General features: G+C 42.8%; 1 protein-coding gene across 3 annotated transcripts in view; it reads right to left on the reverse strand.

Annotated features, from left to right (window-relative positions):
* LOC132393039 (cilia- and flagella-associated protein 44) overlaps positions 1 to 22,492 on the reverse strand; it is a 210,917-nt gene that overhangs the window by 131,134 nt on the left and 57,291 nt on the right. For all 3 annotated transcript variants that reach the window (XM_059967770.1, XM_059967768.1, XM_059967769.1), the window contains exons 13-15: positions 14,377 to 14,586; positions 951 to 1,061; positions 86 to 235 (exon numbers count right to left, since the gene is read on the reverse strand). In XM_059967770.1, coding sequence (XP_059823753.1) covers positions 86 to 235; positions 951 to 1,061; positions 14,377 to 14,586 — 471 coding nt within the window. The remainder of the gene's footprint in view (positions 1 to 85; positions 236 to 950; positions 1,062 to 14,376; positions 14,587 to 22,492) is intronic.

Genomic DNA, 22,492 nt, shown 5'->3' on the forward strand with positions numbered 1-22,492 from the left:
CAGTCACCTTGCATTCTTCCTGGAGTACCTTGTTTTTATAGTTCGTTAGGCTAAGGATTACCCCGTCAAGTGATACATAAATTACCTCTATGCTGGATCTGATGCTCTTGAAATGGAAGTACTGTTTCTGAAGGGGGATCTCAAAAGTTAAAGTTGTGTCTATTTCCTCAGACTCTGGACGTGCCACTTGAACCACATATCCATTTTCACAAAGTATAAGTAACGTATTTTTCTCCTAAAATGCAATAGTTAAATAGCAAAATTTTAAAAAACAAGAATTTTATGCACATACATTTAATCACATTTTGTGATCATTTCAATTTATGACTCAGCCTACCATCCTGTGCTAATTTTCTTGCTGATTCTCCGTCCTTTCTCTGAAGAAAGAGAGAAAAAACAACGTCTAACATCAAAGTGAAAGTAATACGGAGAATTAATGTGCCTGGCAATCAGAAGCTCAGAGTCACTCCTCTGATATAAACACCAGGGCTCTGCGAAGTGATAACCTACCCTGTATTAGTTCTACCTCCCGCTTGCCACCACCACCCTCATTGTAGAAAAGACCATATTCTGAACATTGAATACAATTTGATAAATTAGAGCACTACCAGCAAATAACTGCTTCACTCAGAAAGACCAATGGGGTCTCTGGATGGTGAGAAGGCAAGAGGCAAATACAGGTGTTATATTCCCTGTATTACATAGGAAAGTGTTGTACAACAGGGAGCAGTTGGTGGAGACAGAAGAACTCAGACAGGAATTAGAAAGAAAGTGAATTTATTTCAAGGTTTTCTGGCAACCTGGACCTTAATACTCCATTTTTATTCACTCTAATACAGCAAGATAATAGAAATGATACTAAAGTTATAAATGAGGAAAGCAGAAGAAATTTTCACAAAAAAATCAGTTAATTAATTTCACTCTGTTATAGAGTGTAATGTAATACATACATGAAAAGGTGGAGACCACTGCAAGCTCACAACTGGTCCTGGTATGTTAATGAATCCCACTGGCACATATTGATCCCCAGGTTGGAAAAAAAACACAGTGCTGTCTTTGCTCTAGAAGGGAAGAACAAATGTAAAGATCCTTCACACATTCCTTTCAAACTGGCACTTTGTATAACAGATATTGACTGGGACTCCCCTAGTGATAGGGGATTCAATAGTTAGGAGGGACAGATAAGAGGTTCTGTGAGAGAGGTCGAGAATCCCGGATGGTTTGTTGCCTCCCTGGTGCCAGGGTCCGCGCTATCTCGGATCGAGTTCTTGGTATTCTCAGGAGAGAGGGTGAGCAGCCAGACACGTGAGGACTAAAGACATAGATAGGAGTAGGGATGAGTTCCTGAGAAAGGAATATAGGGAGTTAGGAAAAAAGTTAAAAAGCAGGACCTCAAGGGTGGTAATCTCAGGATTGCTGCCTGTGTCACGAGACAGAGAGGGTAGGAACAGGAAGTTATGGCAGATGAATGTGTGGCTGAAGAGTTGGTGCAGGGGGCAGGGGTTCAGATTTCTGGATCGTTGGGATCTCTTCTGGGGAAGGTCTGACCTGTACAAAAAGGATGGGCTGCACCTGAACTGGAAAGGGACCAATATCCTGACGGGCAGGTTTGCTAGAGCCGTTGAGAAGGGTTTAAACTAGTTTGGTGGGGGGTGGAAATCAGAATGTGAGTGCAGACATTAGGGTAGAAGAACAAGGGCATGATGCTATGTGTTCTGAGTTGGTGAGGAAGGACAGGCAGGGAACAAAACATAAATGTAGCCAGTTAGAGGGGTTGAGATGTGTCTATTTCAATGCTAGAAGTATTAGGAATAAAGGGGATGAACTTAGAGCATGGATCAGTACGTGGAACTACAATGTTGTGGGCGTTACTGAAACTTAGCTGGAGGAAAGGCAGGATTGGCTGATGCAGGTACCAGGGTTTAGGTGTTTTAAAAAATGGGAGGATGGGAGGTAGAAAGTGGGGGGGGGGAGTAGTATTACTGGTCAGGATTAGTATCATGGCTACAGAAAGGGAGGACGCTGCGGAGAGAGTGTCCACTAAGTTGGTGTGGGTGGAATCAGAAATAGGAAGGGATCAATCACTGTACTGGGAGTAGTCTATAGGCCCCCAAATAGCCCTTGGGACACCGAGGAGCAGATAAGCAGGCAGATTTTAGAATGGTGCAGGAAATCCAGGGTTGTAGTTATGGGTGATTTCAATTTCCCTCATATTGAATGGCACCTCCTGACTGCAAAGGGAAAGATGGGGCTGAATTTGTTAGGTGTGTTCAAGAAGGATTCCTGACACAGTATGTGGACCGGCTGACGAGAGGAGAGGCCATACTGGATCTAGTTCTGGGTAATGAACCAAACCTGGTCAGGTGACAGACCTCTTGGTGGGGGAGCATTTTGGTGAGAGTGACCACAACTCCCTTAGTTTCAGCATAGCTATGGAAAGGGATAAAATGGGAAAGTGCTTAACTGGGGAAGGGCTAACTATGAAGGGATGAGGCAGGAACTAGCAAGAGTAAATTGGAAACAGATGCCCAAGAGTGAAAGCACAGAAGTAATGTGGAGGAAGTTTAGGGACAACTTGTGCTGGGTTCAGGATAGGTTAGTCCCACGGAGACAAGGAAAAAATGGTAGGAAAAGGGAACCATGGCTGATGAAACATGTGAGGCAACTCGTCAAGAGAAAGAAGGAAGCATATGTTACATATAAGAAGCAGGAAGCAAGAGGGGCTCATGAGAAATATAGGGTAGCCAGGAAGGAGCTTAAGAAAGGACCTAGGAGAGCTCAAAGGGGGCATGAGAAGGCCTTGGCATGTAGGATTAAGGAGAACCCCAAGGCGTTCTATGTGTATGTGAAGAACAGAAGAATGACAAGAATGAAGGTGGGGCCGCTAAAGGATAAAGAAGGCAACATGTGCCTGGAGGCGGAGGAGGTTGGGCAGGTCCTAAATGAACACTTTGCTTCAGTCTTCACAAGTGAAAAGGACCTTGATCAGGGTGAGGTCGAAATGGAACAGGCCTGTGAGCTGGACAATGTGGAGATTAAGGAAGAGGTGTTGGATCTTCTTCAAAACATCAAGACTGATAAATCCCCAGGGCCGAATGTGATATACCCCAGGTTGTTGTGGGAACTGATCGCTGGAACAGTAGCTATGATCTTTGAATCCTCTTTGGCTGCAGGGGAGGTGCCGAAGGATTGGAGAATGGCAAATGTAGTTCCCTTGTTTAAAAAAAGGTAATAGGGAGAATCCTGGGAACTATAGACCAGTGAGTCTTACGTCGTTGGTCTGCAAACTGTTGGAGAGGATTCTTAAGGATAAGATCTATGAGCATTTGGAGAAGTACAGTCTACCCAAGGATAGTCAACCTGGCTTGTGAAGGGAAGGTCGTGCCTCACGAGCCTAATTGAGTTTTGTGAAGAGGTAACAAAAAAATTGATGAGAGTAGGGCCGTAAATATGGTCTACATGGATTTTAGCAAGGCTTTTGACAAAGTCCCTTACGAGAGATGCATCCAGAAATTTATGAAGCATGGGCTCAGTGGAACCTTGGCTGCTTGGAATAAAAAATTGGCTTACAAAAAGAAAGCAGTGGGTAGTAGTGGAAGGAAAGTATTCTGCCTGGAGGTCAGTGACTAGTGGAGTGCCACAAGGATCTGTCCTGGGACCCCTGCTCTTTGTGATTTTTATAAATGACCTGGATGTAGAGGCGGAAGGATGGCTGAGTAAGTTTGTGGATGACACGAAGATTGGAGTAGTTGTGGATGGAGTTGTAGGTTGTCGAAGGTTACAAGAGGATATACATAGGATGCAGAGTTGGCCAGAAAAGTGGCAGATGGAGTTCAATCCAGTTAAGTGTGAGGTGATGCATTTTTGAAGGACAAACCAGAAGGCTGAGTACATGGTTAAAGGTCGGTTACTTAAGAGTGTGGATGAACAGAGAAACCTCGGGGTTCAAACCCATACATCCCTCAAGGTTGCTGCACAGGTTGATAGGATAGTTAAGAAGGCCTATGGGATGCTAGGCTTCATTAACAGGGGGACTGAGTTCAAGAGTAGAGAGGTTATGTTGCTCTACAAATCTCTGGTGAGACCACACTTAGAATAATGTGTTCAGTTCTGGTCACCTCAATATAGGAAGGATGTGGAAACTATGGAGAGGGTGCAGAGGAGATTTACCAGGATGTTGCCTGCATTGGAAAATAAGCTGGGACTTTTCCCTTTGGAGCGTAGAAGGATGAGAGAGGACTTGATAGAGGTCTACAAGATTATGAGAGGCATAGATAGGGTGGATAGTAGTACCTGTTTCCCAGGGCACAAATAGCAAAAACCAGATGGCATATGTACAAAGTTAAGGGAGGGAAGTTTAGAGGAGACATCAGAGGTAAGTTTTTTTTACACAGAGGGTTGTGGGAGCCTGGAATGACTTGCCAGGGATGGTGGTGAAGGCTAAAACATTATGGGTATTTAAGAGTCTCTTGGACAGGTACATGGATGAAAGAAAAACAGAGGGTTATGGGGTAGTGTGGGTTTAGTACTTTTTATTAAGAAATATATGGGTCGGCACAACATCGAGGGCTGAAGGGCCTGTACTGTGCTGTAGTATTCTAGTGTTCGAGTGTACTGTCAAAGGACTAGATGGGATAGAATTCATCATGTGTGTTCAGGAAAGTTTTCTATATCAGTATGTAGAAGTCCAACAAGCGAACATACGGTACTGGATCTGTGGGGATGAGACAGGGTGGATGACAAATGTTTGTGTAGGGGAACACTCTGCATCTAGTGACCACAACGCCATTAGTTTTAAAGTAAATATGCAAAAAGATAGGTCTGGTCCATGGGTTGAGATTCCAAATAGGAGAAAGGCCAATTTTGATACTATCAGAAATGATCTTGCAAGTGTGGATTGGGACTGTGTGAATTCTACAAAGGTGTACTTGGTAAGTGGGAGGACTTCAAAAGTGAAATTTTAAGAGTACAAAGCCTGTATGTGCCCATCAAAATAAAAGGTAAAGGTAACAAGTGTAGGGAACCTTGGTTTCCAAAAGATACTGAATCCCTGGTTAAGAGAAAAAAGGAGGTGCACAACAGGTATAGGCAGGTACAAACAAATGAGATGCTTATAGAGTATGAGAAATGTAAGAGAACACTTAAGAAAGCAATCAGGAGGCTAAAAGAAGACGTGAAATTGCTCCAGCAGACAAGGTGAAGGAGAATCCTAAGGGTTCTATAGACATATTAAGAGCAAAAGAAATGCAAGGGACAAAATTGGTCCTCCGGAAGATCAGAACGGTAATCTATGTATGGAGTCAGAACAGACAGGGAGATCTTAAATCATTTTTGTTTTGCATCTCCATTTACTCAGAAGATGGACAGAGAGTCTATAGAAGTGAGACAAAACAGAATCAACTTCATGGACCTGTACAGATTACAGAGGAGATGGTATTGGCTATCCTGAAGCAAATCAGGGTGGACAAAGGTGTTCACTCAGACCCAACAGGAGGCAAGTGCAAAAATTGCCAGGGCCAAGTAGATAATTAGATCATCCTTTGCAACAGGAGAGAGATCAGAGGATTGGAGGATAGCTAATGTTGTTTTGCTGTTTAAGAAAGGCTCGAAATATAAACCAGGAAATTATAGGCCAGTGAGCCTAACATCAGTTGTGGTAAAGTTATTGGAAGGGATTCTAAGGGACTAGAGATATAAGTATTTTTACAGAAATGGACTGATTAAGGATAGTCAGCAGGTGACTGAGTGGGCCAGTAAAGGAGTGGATCTTTCAGTTGTTGACTCAGGGAGCGGCCTTGTCGAGAGAAGAGCCTTGTGAGAAAAGTGTGAGTCTTTGGCTCGAGAGTCTTCGGCGAGGAGGCTGAGGGAGGAGACTATGCCACAGTTGGAGAGGGTGAGAGGTGGTGAAGAGATGATTCAGTGTGATGCTTGCCTAATGTGGGAGGTCAGGGACACTGACGGTGCCTCCAGCAGCTACAACTGTGAAAAGTGTGTCCGGGTTCAGCTCCTGAAGGACGGTGTTGGGGCACTGGAGAGGCAACTGGATGACTTCAGGTTCATCCGGGAAAACGAGAGTTTTCTGGACAGGACCAACAGTGAGATCGTTACACTGAAGATACCAGAAGAGAGAAGTGGGTGACGATGAGGAAAAGATGGATGCTTGGAGTACAGGAGACCCCGGGGGATGTGCCTCTTGAAAACAGGTTCACCCTCTTGGAAGCTGTCGGGACAGAAGACACTGCCAGTCTGAGAGGCGGACAGGTCTGCGGGTTAAAAAATTGGCACTGAAGCAAAGCAGAAGAGACAGACGTCAGGCAGATCCGTGGTAGTAGGGGACTCCATAGTGAGAGGTACAGAAAGGGGTTTCTGCAGCAATAGGTGGAATTTAAGGATGGTGTGTTGCCTCTGTGGAGCCAGAATCCAGGACGTCACAGACCGATTGCAGGGCATCCTCAAGGATGAGGATGAACAGCCGGTAGTGGTAGTGCATGTCGGCACAAATGAAGTCAGGAAGAAGAGGAAAGAAATTCCGCAGCGTGACTTCAGAGAACTCGAAAGAAGGCTGAAAAGCAGGACCTCCAAGGTGGTTATCTCCGGTTTGCTTCCAGTTCCTTGTGTTGGTGAGAGCAGGAACAGGGAGATATGGGATCTCAATGTGTGACTGAAGAGCTGGTGTGGGAAGCAGGGATTTAGACTCTTAGACCACTGGGATCTGTTTTGGGGTAAGGATGAATTGTACAAAAGGGACGGTTGCACCTTAACAGGCGGGGGACCAGCATTCTGGCAGGCAGGTTTGCCACTGCTACACGGGTGTGTTTAAACTAATAAGTGGGGGGGGGGGGTGGAGACGAACTGGAAATATAAGGATGGAGTTAAAGGGAAAGAGAGAATAAGAAAAGTTAAGAAAGACAATAGAATTGACAGGGCATAAAGCTCAGGAAGGGATCGGAGAGTATGGCCAAGTGCAAGGGATCGATGTGAGAAGCGAGGGGAGTAATGGATTAAAAGTATTATATATGAATGCACGAAGTATAAGTGGATGAGCTTGAGACTCAGTTGGAAATTGGCAAGTATGATGTTGTAGGAGTAACAGAGACATGGCTGCAAGAGGACCAGGGCTGGAAAATGAATATTCAAGGGTATATGTCCTATCAAAAGGACAGACAGGTGGGTAGAGGGGGGTGGGGTGGCTCTGCTGGTGAGGAATGAAATTCAATCCCTTGCGAGGGGTGACATAGAATCAGGAGATGTAGAGTCAGTATGGATAGAACTGAGAAATTATGAGGGCAAAAAGACCCTAATGGGAGTTATCTACAGGCCCCCAAATAGTAGCCTGGATATAGGGTGCAAGTTGAATCAAGAGCTAAGGTTAGCATGTTGCAAAGGTAATGCTACAGTTGTAATGGGGGATTTTAACATGCAGGTAGACTGGGAAAATCAGGTTGGTACTGGACCCCAAGAAAGGGAGTTTGTGGAGTGCCTCTGAGTTGGATTCTTAGAGCAGCTTGTACTGGAGTCTACCAGGGAGAAGGCATTTCTGGATCTAGTGTTGTGTAATGATCCGGATTTGATAAGGGAACTCAAGGTAAAGGAGTCATTAGGAGGTAGTGACCATAATATGATAAGTTTTAGTCTACAATTTGAGAGGGAGAAGGGAAAATTGGAAGTGTCAGTATTACAGTTGAACAAAGGGGCCTATGGAGCCATGAGGGAGGAGCTAGCCAAAGTTGACTGGAAGGATACCCTAGCAGGGATGACAGTGGAACAACAATGGCTGGTATTTCTGGGAATAATACAGAAGGTGCAGGATCAGTTCATTCCAAAGAGGAAGAAAGATCCTAAGGAGAATAGGGGGCGACCTTGGCTGACAAGGGAAGTCAAGGACAGTATAAAAATAAAAGAGAAGAAGTATAACATAGCAAAGATGAGCGGGAAGCCAGAGGATTGGGAAACTTTTAAAGAGCAACAGAAGATTACTAAAAAGGCAATACTGGGAGAAAAGATGAGGTACGAAGGTAAGCTAGCCAAGAATATAAAGGAAGATAGTAAAAGCTTCTTTAGGTATGTGAAGAGGAAAAAATTAGTTAGGACCAAAGTTGGGCCCTTGAAGGCAGAAACGGGTGAATTTATTATGGGGAACAAGGAAATGGCAGACGAGTTGAACAGGTACTTTGGATCTGTCTTCACTAGGGAAGACACAGACAATCTCCCAGATGTAATAGTGGTCAGAGGAGCCAGGGTAACGGAGGAACTGAAGGAAATTCACATTAGGTGTTGGGTAGACTGATGGGACTAAAGGCTGATAAATCCCCAGGGCCTGATGGTCTGCATCCCAGGGTACTTAAGGAGGTGGCTCTAGAAATCATGGATGCATTGGTAATCATTTTCCAATGTTCTATAGATTCAGGATCAGTTCCTGAGGATTGGAGGATGGCTAATGTTATCCCACTTATTTAGAAAAGAGGGAGAGAGAAAACAGGGAATTATAGACCAGCTAGCCTGACACCCGTGGTGGGGAAGATAATCGAGACAATTATAAAAGATGAAATAACGGCACATTTGGATAGCAGTAACAGGATTGGTCCGAGTCAGCATGGATTTACAAAGGGGAAATCATGCTCGACTAATCTTCTGGAATTTTTTGAAGATGTAACAATGAAAATGGACAAGAGAGAGCCAGTGGATGTAGTGTACCTGAACTTTCAGAAAGCCTTTGATACGGTCCCACATAGGAGATTAGTGGGCAAAATTAGAGCACATGGTATTGGCGGTAGGGTACTAACATGGATAGAACATTGGTTGGCAGACAGGAAACAAAGAGTAGGGATTAAAGGGCCCTTTTCAGAATGGCAGGCAGTGACTAGTGGGGTACCGCAAGGCTTGGTACTGGGACCGCAGCTATTTACAATATACATTAATGATTTAGATGAAGGGATTAAAAGTAACATTAGCAAATTTGCAGATGACACAAAGCTGGGTGGTAGTGTGAAATATGAGGAGGATGTTAGGAGAATGCAGGGTGACAAACAGGTTGGGTGAGTGGGCAGATGATTGGCAGATGCAGTTTAATGCGGATAAATGTGAGGTTATCCACTTTGGTGGCAAGAACAGAAAGGCAGATTACTATCTGAATGGTGTCAAGTTAGGCAAAGGGGAAGTACAACGAGAGCTAGGTGTCCTTGTTCATCAGTCACTGAAAGTAAGCATGCAGGCAGTGAAGAAAGCTAATGGCATGTTGTTATTCATAACAAGGGGAGTTGAGTATAGGAGCAAAGAGGCCCTTCTGCAGTTGTACAGGGCCCTGGTGAGACCACACCTGGAGTACTATGTTCAGTCTTGGTCTCCAAATTTGAGGAAGGACATTCTTGTTATTGAGGGAGTGCAGCATAGGTTCATGAGGTTGATTCCCGGGATGACGGTACTGTCACATGTTGAAAGATTGGAGCAACTGGGCTTGTATACACTGGAATTTAGAAGGATGAGAGGGGATCTGATTGAAACATTTAAGATTATTAAGGGATTGGACACCCTAGAGGTAGGAAATATGTTCCCAATGTTGGGGGAGCCCAGAACCAGAGGCCACAGTTTAAGAATAAGGGGTAGGCCATTTAGAACAGAGTTGAGGAAAAACTTTTTCACCCAGAGAGTTGTGGATCTATGGAATGCTCTACCTCAGAAGACAGTGAAGGCCAATTCTCTGGATGCCTTCAAGAGAGAGTTAGATAGAAGTCTTAAAGATAGCAGAGTCAAGGGATATGGAGAGAAGGCAGGAACAGGTTACTGATTGTGGATGATTAGCCATGATCACATTGAATGGTGGTGCTGGCTCAAAGGGCCGAATGGCCTACTCCTGCACCTGTTGTCTATTGGCTTTGTGCATGTTAAGTCACGTCTAAACATCCTTATAGAGTTTTTCAAGGAAATTACCAGGAAAGCGGATGAAGACAAGGCAGTGTATGTTGTCTACAAGGGGTTTAGTAAGGCATTTGATAAGGTCCTGCACGGGAAGTTGGTCAAGAAGGTTCAGTCGCTCAGCATTCAGGATGAGGTAGTAATCTGGCTTTGTGGGAGAAGTCGTAGAGTGGCAGTAGATGGTTATCTCCCTGGCTGGAGGCCTGTGACTAGTGGTATGTTGCAGGGATTATTGCTGGGTCTGTTGTTATTTGCCATTCATATCATTGACCTGGATGATAATATGGTTAACTGGATCAACAAATTTGCAGATGGCACCAAGATTAAGGGTGTAGTGGATAACAAGGAAGTCTTTTATGGCTTGCACATGGATCTGCAATAGCTGGAAAAATTGGCTGAAAATGGCTGCAACTGGAGAAGGTTCAAAGGAGGTTCACAAAAATTACTCCAGGTTTGAATGACTTGTCATATGAAAAGCTTTTGATGGCTCTGGGCCTGGATTCATTGGAATTCAGAATAATGAGGGGTAATCTCATTGAAAACTAAGCTTTTCTGGAATGAAAACCTCAACCTGAGAGCAGAGGTGGGAGAGACAGAGGAACTGAGAGAAGGGAATGGCATTTTTATAAGTGACAGGGTGAGAAGAGGTATAGTACAGAGAGCTGTGCGAGCAAATGGGTTTATAAAAGATACAGAAAATGCTGGAAGAACTCAGCACTTCCAACATCTGCAGATTTTCTCTTGTTTGAGTTTATATGATATCAGTAGATAGACTGACTCCAGAGATGGAGACAGGGAGATTAAGAAAGGGTAGAGAAGTGTCAGAAATGGACCAAGTAAATTTGAGGGCAGGGAGGAAGTTGGAGGCAAAGTTGATGAAATCAATGAGCTCAGTATGGGTGCAGGAAGCAGCACCAAAGCAGTTGTCGATGTAGCATAGGTAGAGTTGGGGAGTGATGCTGCTGTAGGCTTGGGACATGGACTGATCCATGTAGCTGACAAAAATGCAGGTATAGCTGATACCCATGCGAGTGCCCACGGCTACACCTTTGGTTTGACAGATGTGGGAGGAGCCAAAGGAGAAAATGTTGAGGGTGAGGATCAGCTCCGCTAGATGGAGGAAACTGGTGGTTGGGTCTGTTGTCCAGAAAGAAGCAGAGAGGTTTAAGGCCCTCTTGATGGGGGATGGAAGTGTACAGGGTCTGGACATCCACTGTGAAAATGAGACAATCGGGCCAAGGAACTTAAAGTCATTGAAAAGGTCAAGAGCATGTGAAAGTCACGAATATAGGTAGGAAGGGAGTGAACTAGGGGAGAATAAAACAGAGTTGAGTTATGCAGACACAAGTTTAATGGGGCAGCAGCAGGCAGAAATAATGGGTCTGCCTGGCCAGTCACATTTTGGGGCATCCCTTTTGTAGATAAGACCAGAGGACACAGTCTCAGAATAAAGGGGCTTCATTTTAGAACAGAAATGAGAAGGAATTTCTTTAGCCAGACAGTGGTGAATTTGTGGAATTCATTGCCACAGACAGCTGTGGAGGCCAAGTCATTGAGTATATTTAAAGCAGAGGTTGATAGGTTCTTGATTATTCAGTGCTTCAAAGTCTACACCAAACACCTGATGACATAAAATTGGTGGGGCTCATCACCAACAATGATGAGAAAATGGAAGAGCTTGAGGCCTCGTGCCAGGCAAATAACCTCTTCCTCGATATCAACAAGATAAAGGAGGTTGTTATTGACCTCAGGAAAACTTGCACCACTTGCACACCTCTTTACATCAGGAGCACAGCATTAGAAATTGAAAGCAGTTTCAACTTCTGAGAGTGCACATCTCGCACAACCTCTCATGGTCCCACATCTTCTACACAATCAGGAAAACTCAGCAATGCCACTACTTTCTGAAGAGGCAGAGGAGAGCCAGACAATGCACATCTATACTAACAACCCTCTACAAATACGCAGTAGACAGCATTTTAACAAGCTGCATCACTGTAGGGTACGGAAACTGTACTGCAACGGACAAGACGACTCTACAACAGGAAGTCAAAAGAATCCTATACCATCACCGGCACGAGCCTACCTGCTCTCAAGGATACACATACAGAAAGGCGCTGGAAAAAGGCCAGAAATATCACAAGGGCTCCCACCCACCCTGCTCATGGATTGTTTGTCCCACTCCCACAGGGAAGAGGCTACAGAGCAGGCACACCAGGGCCACCAGATTCAAAACCAGTCACTTTCCCGAGGCAGTAAGGCTGATCAACACCTCCAGCCACTGATCCACCTCTCCACATCCCATACTACCATTACTTTATAATTTCCTGTCAGTCATCTTATGTGCAGACACTCCTGTGCCTCGTGTCACTTTATGAACATACAATCAGTCTATGGATATAAGCTATCTGATGAATTTATTAATTTTTTATTGTGTTCTTATGTGCTGCATCAGATCCGGGGTAACAGTTATTTTGTTTTCCTTCACAATGGTGTACTGGAAATGACAATACACAATCTTGAATCTTGAATCAGGAAAACATCCTTTCACCAAACCAATTAGCTAGCTCATCTTGGATCCCATGCACATTAACATTCTGGATCAGATTACCAGTTTGGCTGATCACCCTCTGCTTTTCCAACTGTATATAAATCTTACCCTTTAGGATTTTCTCCAATAATTTGTTCAACAATAACATTGACATGTAGCTTTCTACTGTACACCGGGAATAATCGTGGAATAATACTAGCTACTCTCTAGTCTTTTGGTACCTACTTCCAAGGCTAACAACAATGCAAACTCTCTGCCCTTGCTTCTAAAACCTGGAATAGATTTCATCTGGCCCAGGGAGTTTATCAGCAGTTATGCATCACACAACATCGAATACATCCTCCTTGATACTGACCTGCTTAGATTATCCAAATTTCCCCCTCCCTGAACTCACTATTTTCCATGCCCTTCTTTTTGAGTATAGATATTCATCTACCTTGACCACATTACTTGGCTTCACACAGACATTAAACCTAAGGGACCAACACTTTCTGATGAAGGGTCTGTGACCTGAAATGTTGACTCCGCTTCCCTTTCTACAGATGTGGCACAACCTACTGAGTATTTCCAGCAATTTTTATTTTGCTTCCTCCCCATAACCATTGATGTCATGACTAATCAAGAATGCATCAACTTCCACTTTAAATATACCCAATGACTTGGCTTTCATCTGAGCAATAAATTCCACAGATTCACCACACTCTGGCTAAACAAATTCCTCCTCATCTCTGTTATATTCTGAAGCTGTGCCCTCTGGTTCTACACACCCCCTCTATAGGAAATATCCTCACCACATCCACTCTATCCAGACTTTTCAATCTTCAATATTAAGTAAAGAAAACAACAATACTATTTCAATCCAAAGTCAAATGTCAATTGTGTTTATCCCATCAGGTAGTGATGCTGCATATCTTGCTTTTAACAGTTTATTCCCACTAATGCATAGTCGATGATTTATTGAACTGGGCTTCAAAGAAATTCTGGTTATATGACACAGGGCTATCGAAATTTCCTCATGTAACAACTAGCAAAATTTAGTTTAACTTTTTGCTTTAATATTTTCATAATTTATCAAATGTTTTAATACCTTGACTCATTTTTTAAGTTTTGGTGTGAACTCGACTTTTTTCTGAAAATCACAAAAGTTGATCTTTTGACAACATTGACCAGCAGCTAAGCAAGGATGAATGGAAAAGCCACCTTGCAATACAAAGCTAAATCAGCAGTTTGCACTGGTGTTTGTTCTAGATTTCTTCTCCCTTTCCCCTCTCACCCTCACCACCCACATATCAAGATTGTCATTGGTACCAATGATATAGCCACATTGTCTATCAAGTTCTCACAATCCATAGCATCTGAGCTATCCTTTCTTCATGTTCTATCCTGTGAGCGCTTGTGCTGATATCAAACAATTTATCATTTTAATCTCAATAACTAAATAATTGTAAATTTTCAACAAAGGTATGCATAACATTTAAAAATCTACTAGGTTACATAAATATTGAACATGCACAATGACTTGTTTTCTCATGCTTTATTTTGGCCAATTTAACCTCATCCTATTTCCAATCCCTAAGCTTTTATCTGCCAATCATATCAGTCGAGTCTGCAGAATTTATCAGCATCATCAGCTGTGCACTTAATCATTTGTGAGTATTTAAAACCTACTTGATTTCAGAAGGAAAACAAGACCCGAGCAATCTCTAATCCTCTTCCAAACAGACTGCAAGTTAGTACAGGACTTTAAATTACAGAATAATAGTGATCAACATCTGGCATCTTTCATTACTATCTGGCATTGGAGAAGCCAAAGCAAGTAAACAATGTGAGATGGTGCAGACATTGGAAGGAGTTATGGAAGAGCCCAAGCTCAGTGCAATGTAACACAACCACATATGTCTGCAAATACCTACACCAGTGGCAAGCATTTCTCCATTACGGTCAAATGCAATAGCAGTGACTTGTGCTGTATGTGGCTTCATGGCTTGTTTCAGTCGAACTTCAGCCTCACCAACTTGCGTTTGCCCAGCAACTCGAGCTAAATCTTGAGGATTGTATATTTCCAAGATACGGATAACACCATCATCAAACCCTACAACTATTATGTTTCCTTCTGGGTAGCACTGTAAAGAAAAAACGTACTTTTAAATTCTACACAAATGAAAGAAAAATATGTTTTAAAATTATCCTAAAATTCCAATGAAAAGTAAATTATTTTAATTTCTGAGAAGAATTGTTCAGTTAATAAATAGGTATCATGGAAATAATACATTCCAAATCTGAAATCACAACTTTGGCTGAAAATTATTGCGGCATTCATAAGTTCTTCTTCATATCAGTGTTTAGTATTGTAAGTGAACAAGGTAGAATTCCTAGCCAAACATCCTTTATGAATGACTAACAATTAACATTGTAACAGAATTTTTTACCAAATAAAACTTGCAGTTCTTCGCTCATATAACCATATAACCATATAACAATCACAGCACGGAAACAGGCCATCTTGGCCCTCCTAGTCCGTGCCGAACCCTTAATCTCACCTAGTCCCACCTACCCGCACTCAGCCCATAACCCTCCACTCCTTTCCTGTCCATATACCTATCCAATTTTACCTTAAATGACACAACTGAACTGGCCTCTACTACTTCTACAGGAAGCTCATTCCACACAGCTATCACTCTTTGAGTAAAGAAATACCCCCTCGTGTTTCCCTTAAACTTCTGCCCCCTAACTCTCAAATCATGTCCTCTAGTTTGAATCTCCCCTACTCTCAATGGAAACAGCCTGTTCACGTCAACTCTATCTATCCCTCTCAAAATTTTAAATACCTCGATCAAATCCCCCCTCAACCTTCTACGCTCCAATGAATAGAGACCTAACTTGTTCAACCTTTCTCTGTAACTTAATTGCTGAAACCCAGGTAACATCCTAGTAAATCGTCTCTGCACTCTCTCTAATTTATTGATATCTTTCCTATAATTCGGTGACCAGAACTGCACACAATATTCCAAATTTGGCCTTACCAATGCCTTGTACAACTTTAGCATTACATCCCAACTTCTGTACTCAATGCTTTGATTTATAAAGGCCAGCGTTCCAAAAGCCTTCTTCACCACCCTATCTACATGAGACTCCACTTTCAGGGAACTATGCACAGTTATTCCTAGATCTCTCTGTTCCTCTGCATTACTCAATGCCCTACCATTTACTCTGTATGTTCTATTTGGATTATTCCTGCCAAAATGTAGAACCTCACACTTCTCAGCATTAAACTCCATCTGCCAACGTTCAGCCCATTCTTCTAACCGGCATAAATCTCCCTGCAAGCTTTGAAAATCAACCTCATTATCCACAACACCTCCTACCTTAGTATCATCGGCATACTTACTAATCCAATTTACCACCCCATCATCCAGATCATTTATGTATATTACAAACAACATTGGGCCCAAAACAGATCCCTGAGGCACCCCGCTAGTCACCGGCCTCCATCCCGATAAACAATTATCCACCACTACTCTCTGGCATCTCCCATCTAGCCACTGTTGAATCCATTTTATTACTCCAGCATTAATACCTAACGACTGAACCTTCTTAACTAACCTTCCATGTGGAACTTTGTCAAAGGCTTTGCTGAAGTCCATATAGACTACATCCACTGCCTTACCCTCGTCAACATTCCTCGTAACTTCTTCAAAAAATTCAATAACGTTTGTCAAACATGACCTTCCACGCACAAATCCATGCTGGCTACTTCTAATCAGATCCCGTCTATCCAGATAATTATAAATACTATCTCTAAGAATACTTTCCATTAATTTACCCACCACTGATGTCAAACTGACAGGTCTATAACTGCCAGGCTTACTTCTAGAACCCTTTTTAAACAATGGAACCACATGAGCAATACGCCAATCCTCCGGCACAATCCCCGTTTCTAATGACATATTAAAGATCTCCGTCAGAGCTCCTGCTATTTCTACACAAACTTCCCTCAAGGTCCTGGGGAATATCCTGTCAGGACCTGGAGATTTATCCACTTTTAAATTTCTTAAAAGTGCCAGTACCTCCACCTCTTTAATTGTCATAGTTTCCATAACTTCCTTACTTGTTTCCTACACCTTAGACAATTCAATATCCTTCTCCTTAGTGAATACCGAAGAGAAGAAATCATTCAAAATCTCTCCCATCTCCTTCGGTTCCACACATAGCTGACCACTCTGATTCTCTAAGGGGCCAATTTTATCCCTCACTATCCTCTTGCTTTTAATATAACTGTAGAAACCTTTCGGATTTACTTTCACCTTATTTGCCAAACCAACCTCATATCTTCTTTTAGCTTTTCTAATCTCTTTCTTAAGATTCCTTTTACATTCTTTATATTCCTCGAGCAATTCCTTTACTCCATGCTGCCTATATCTATTGTAGACATCCCTCTTTTTCGGAACCAAGTTTCTAATATCCCTTGAAAACCATGGTGCTTTCAAACCTTTAACCTTTCCTTTCAACCTAACAAGAACATAAAGATAATGTACCCTCATAATTTCACCCTTAAATGACCTCCATTTCTCTATTACATCCTTCCCATAAAACAACATGACCCAATCCACTCTCTCTAAATCCCTTCGCATCTCCTCAAAGTTAGCCTTTCTCCAATCAAAAATCTCAACTCTAGGTCCAGTCCTGTCCTTCTCCATAATTATATTGAAGCTAATGCTATTGTGATCACTGGACCCGAAGTGCTCCCCAACACATACATCTGTCAGCTGACCTATCGCATTCCCTAACAGGAGATCCAACACTGCCCCATCTCCAGTCGGTACTTCTATGTATTGTTGCAAAAAACTATCCTGCACACATTTCACAAACTCTAAACCATCCAGCCCTTTTACAGAATGAGCTTCCCAGTCTACTTGTGGAAAATTAAAATCTCCCACAATCACCACCTTGTGTTTACTACAAATATCTGCTATCTCCTTACACATTTGCTCTTCCAACTCACGCTCCCCATTAGGTGGCCTATAATACACTCCTATCAGTGTTACTGCACCTTTCCCATTCTTCAATTCCACCCAAATGGCCTCCCTAGAGGAGCTCTCTAATCTATCCTTCCAAAGCACCGCCACAAGATTTTCTCGGACAAGCAATGCAACACCTCCTCCTCTGGCCCCTCCTACTCTATCACACCTGAAGCAACTAAATCCAGGAATATTTAGTTGCCAATCACACCCTTCCTGCAACCATGTTTCACTAATAGCTACAACATCATAATTCCAGGTATCAATCCACGCTTTAAGCTCATCCACCTTTCTTACAATGCTCCTAGCATTAAAATAGATACATTTAAGATACTCTCCATCTCCTCCTCTCTTTCCATCCCTAACAATGCATTCAAATTTATTATCCTTTTCTTTCTTCTCCCCTACATCTTCGGGCTGAGCGCATCCCTTCTCCATCACCTGCCTTTCCTCCCTCACACACTGTCTATTTACTTGCTCCACTGGTGAACTAACCTCCTCTCCCATAGTCTCCTCAAATAGTCTCCCGCCCCCCCCCCCCATCTTACTAGTTTAAAGTCCGCCCTGTAGCCCTAGCAAACCTCCCCGCTAGGATATTGGTCCCCCCCACGATTCAAGTGTAACCCGTCCTTCTTGAACAGGTCACTCCTGCCCCAGAAGAGGTCCCAATGATCCAGAAACTTGAATCCCTGCCCCCTGCTCCAATCCCACAGCCACGCATTCATCCTCCACCTAATTCTATTCCTACTCTCACTGTCGCGTGGCACAGGCAGTAATCCCGAGATTACTACCTTTGCAGTCCTTCTTCTTAACTGCCTTCCTAACTCCCTATACTCTCGTTTCAGGACCTCTTCCCCTTTCCTTCCTATGTCATTGGTACGTACATGTACCACGACCTCTGGCTCTTCACCCTCCCACTTCAGGATATCTTGGACGCGATCAGAAACGTCCCGAACCCTGGCACCAGGGAGGCAAATTACCATCCGGGACTCCCGGTCACCTCCACAGAAACGCCTGTCTGAGCCCCTGACTATTGAGTCCCCTATTACTATGGACCTCTTTCTTCTAACCCTACCCTTCTGAGCTACAGGGCCGTCCTCTTTGCCGGAGGCTCGGCCACTGTCACCTCCTCCAGGTAGGCTGTCCCCCCCAACAGTACTCAAACATGAGTACTTATTGTCAAGGGGTACAGCCACTGGGGTACTCTCTAGTACCTGCCTCTTCCCCTTCCTGACTGTAACCCACCTATCTGCCTCCCGTGGTCCCGGAGTGACCACCTGCCTGTAACTCCTCTCTATCACCTCTTCACTCTCCCTGACCAGGCGAAGGTCATCGAGCTGCAGCTCCAGTTCCCTAACTCGGTCCCTCAGGAGCTGCAGTTCGGCGCACCTGGCGCAGATGTGGACGTCCGGGAGGCTCGGAGACTCCAGGATCTCCCACATCCGACACCGAGAACAACAAGCTGCCCTCACACTCATACCTCCCAAATAACTGAAAATACAAGAACTAAAAGATAAGCCTACTGTGCCCTCTTCCGCCTAAGCCCTCTGAGCCCAAGCCCTACACTCTGCTCCCGGCTCACTCCGCTGCCCGCTTCTTAAGGCGGCATTCTTTATATATCTTCCCTCCTTCCCGGGCCTCCTTCACGCGCCTGCGCAATCCCGCCTCTCAGAACTCCAATCTGAGAAGCAATTGGACAATTTGAAAATGGCCGCCGCCGCACTTCCTCTCAAGCCTCGCTGTCCTCTTCCAAAAGAGGACATATATACACACCCAATATAGTACAATCATATGAGGTAAAAAAAACTGTCTGCAGTTTTCTAGATTAGATATGGAGCACAGAAAGAGTCGACCCCTGTAGGTAACAGTGGTTGCAAGCCCACAATAATGACCATACCTCACGCAAACAAACACCTCCTGTTAAAACCCGCAGGATGGGCAACAGCATTAACAGTTTTAAAATGCTTCTGATAGGCAGAGACACACAAAAGCTATTAAAATTATTTTTTTAAATAAAAAATATTTATTTCTCCCATAACTATTGATCAAAATTTATTAAATTATAAAGAAGTAATAAATAACATCTAAAGTAAATAACAACATGCCTAATCTCTAGATTAGGAATCCCCAATCATATGAAAAGTTATTTTAATCTTATGTTAGGTCTGGCCAGACTGTAGAGATAGAGTGGAGTGACAGATGAGACAGCATTTAGTTCATGCCGGAGTACATAGTGTCTATGTACTGACCTGTAACTGATTTAGCAAATAGAATGTTGAACTAAGTTAAGCGCTGGGAAATATCAAAAAATTAAGTTTAAGAGTTCCTCATGTAACTTTGTTAATATACCTCACCATCAGATTGCATATCAGGTTCATAGAAATGATTGGTAAGATGATTTCCTGGTAAAAGGGCTTTTTTTTAAGGTGAGAGGGGAAAGATTTAATAGGAACCTGAGAAGCAACTTCTTTACACAAAGGGTGCTCTGTTTATGGAATGAGCTGCTAAAGGAAGTGGTTGAGGCGGGTACATCAATAACATTCAAAAGACACCTGGACAAGTACAAACCCCATTTCCAGAAAAGTTGGAATATTTTCCAAAATTCAATAAAAACAAAAATCTGTGATATGTTAATTCACGTGAACCTTTATTTAACTGACAAACTACAAAGAAAAGATTTTCAATGGCTTTACTGACCAACTTAATTGTATTTTGTAAATATACACAAATTTAGAATTTGATGGCTGCAACACACTCAATAAAAGTTGGGACAGAGGCATGTTTACCATTGTGTTACATCACCTTTCCTTTTAATAACACTTTTTAATCATTTTGGAACTGAGGATACTAATTGTAGTAGATTTGTAATTAGAAATTTTGTCCATTCTTGCTTGATATAAGACTGAATTCAGCTGCACAACAGTCTGTGGTCTCTGTTGTCTGATTCTCCTCTTCATGATGCGCCATACATTTTCAATAGGAGATAGATCTGGACTGGTAGCAGGCCAGTCAAGCACACGCACTCTGTGTCTACAAAGCCACGCTGTTGTAGCCCATGCAGAATGTGGTCTGGCATTGTCCTGCTGAAATAAGCATGGACGTCCCGGGAAGAGACGTCGCCTTGATGGCAACGTATGTCTTTCTAAAATCCTTATATACGCCTCAGAGTCAATGGTACCTTCACATACATGCAACTCACCCATGCCGTGGGCAATGATGCACCCCATACCATCACAGACGCTGGCTTTTGCACTTTTTGCTGATAACAATCAGGATGGTTGTTTTCATCTTTGGTTCGGAGAACTCGACGCCCATTTTTTCTGAAAACTAGCTGAAATGTGGACTCACCTGACCACAGCACACGGTTCCACAGTCTTTCGGTCCATCTGAGATGAGCTCGGGCACAGAAAACTCACCGGCGTATCCGCATAGAGTTGATGTATGGCTTCCTCCTTGCGTAATACAGTTTCAAGTTGCATTTCTGGATGCAGCGACTGACTGTGTTAAGTGACAATGGTTTTCCGAAGTACTCCCAAGCCCAGGTGGCTACAGTAGCATGACGGTTTCTTAGGCAGTGCCGCCTGAGGGATCGAAGATCACGCGCATTCAACAGTGGTTTCCGACCTTGCCCTTTATGCACTGAGATGTCTCTGAATTCTCTGAAACTTTTCACAATATTATGTACTGTAGATGTTGAAAGACCTAAATTCTCTGCAATCTTGCATTGGGAAATGTTCCTTTTGAACTGACTAACAATTCTCTCATGAATTTTGGCACAAAGGGGTGAGCCACGACCCATCCTTGCTTGCAAAGACTGAGCCTTTGATAGACGCTACTTTTATACCCAGTCATGATGCCTCACCTGCTACCAATTAGCCTGCTTAATGTGGAGTCTTCCAAACCGGTGTTACTTGAATATTCTGTGCACTTTTCAATCTTATTTTAACTGTCCAAACTTTTGCTGAGTGTGTTGCAGCCATCAAATTCTAAATTTGTGTATATTTACAAAATACAATTAAGTTGGTCAGTAAAACTATGGAAAATCTTTTCTTTGTACTTTTGTCAGTTAAATAAAGGTTCACGTGAATTAACATATCACAGGTTTTTGTTTTAATTGCATTTTGGAAAATATCCCAACTTTTCTGGAAATGGGGTTTGTACATGGACTGCAATGGTTTAGACGGAGTGGGCCAAATGTGGACAAATGGGTCTAGCCAAAGTGCGGATGTGGATCAGCATGGACTAGTTGGGCTGAAGGGCCTGTTTCTGTGCTGTATCATTCTATGACTCTAAATATAACCACTGATATTCTGTAAGAATTAATTCTAAGGTTCATGGAAGCATTATAGAAAATATACAATACTATACAAAAGTCTTAGGCACATGTAAAAAAATCTGTAAAACAAAGATGTTTTCAAAAACAATGAAAAGTTACTAAATATCAAAAAATACTATAAAAAGCATTAAACAATAAAATAAAACTAAATCGATCAGTATTTAGTGTGACCACCCTTTGCCTTTAAAACTGCATCAGTTCCTTTAGGCACACTGACATGCAGTTTTACAAGAAAATCAGATAGTAGGTTGTTCCAAGCATGTTGAAGAACTTGCCACAGTTCTTATGCAGACTCTGGCTGTCTTATTTGTTTCTGTATCACGATGCAATCCCAGATCGATGATGTTGATATCGGGGCTCTATGGAGGTCATACCATCTAAAACCATTAAAAAAATCTAGACTGCCTAAGACTTTTGCAAGTACTGTCTACAATCATTATACAGTATATGCTGGTGAGCAAAGACTTGTGAACAGATTAATAATCACCATATCACTTAAAATCAATATCAAGATGCTGAACCTTATGACAGATCCAGGGAAAAAACTAAGTCTGAACAAAGGTTGAAAACTAGGAAGGATGAAAGGTGATGTTTTACAGTGAATCATATGTGGCTTAAGGCTCTTGGAAATTTGTAAATGTATCGGCAAATGCTGAGGCTGATAATGCTGATAAG

The sequence above is a fragment of the Hypanus sabinus genome, chromosome 4, assembly GCF_030144855.1.
Source record: "Hypanus sabinus isolate sHypSab1 chromosome 4, sHypSab1.hap1, whole genome shotgun sequence".
Lineage (NCBI taxonomy): Eukaryota > Metazoa > Chordata > Chondrichthyes > Myliobatiformes > Dasyatidae > Hypanus > Hypanus sabinus.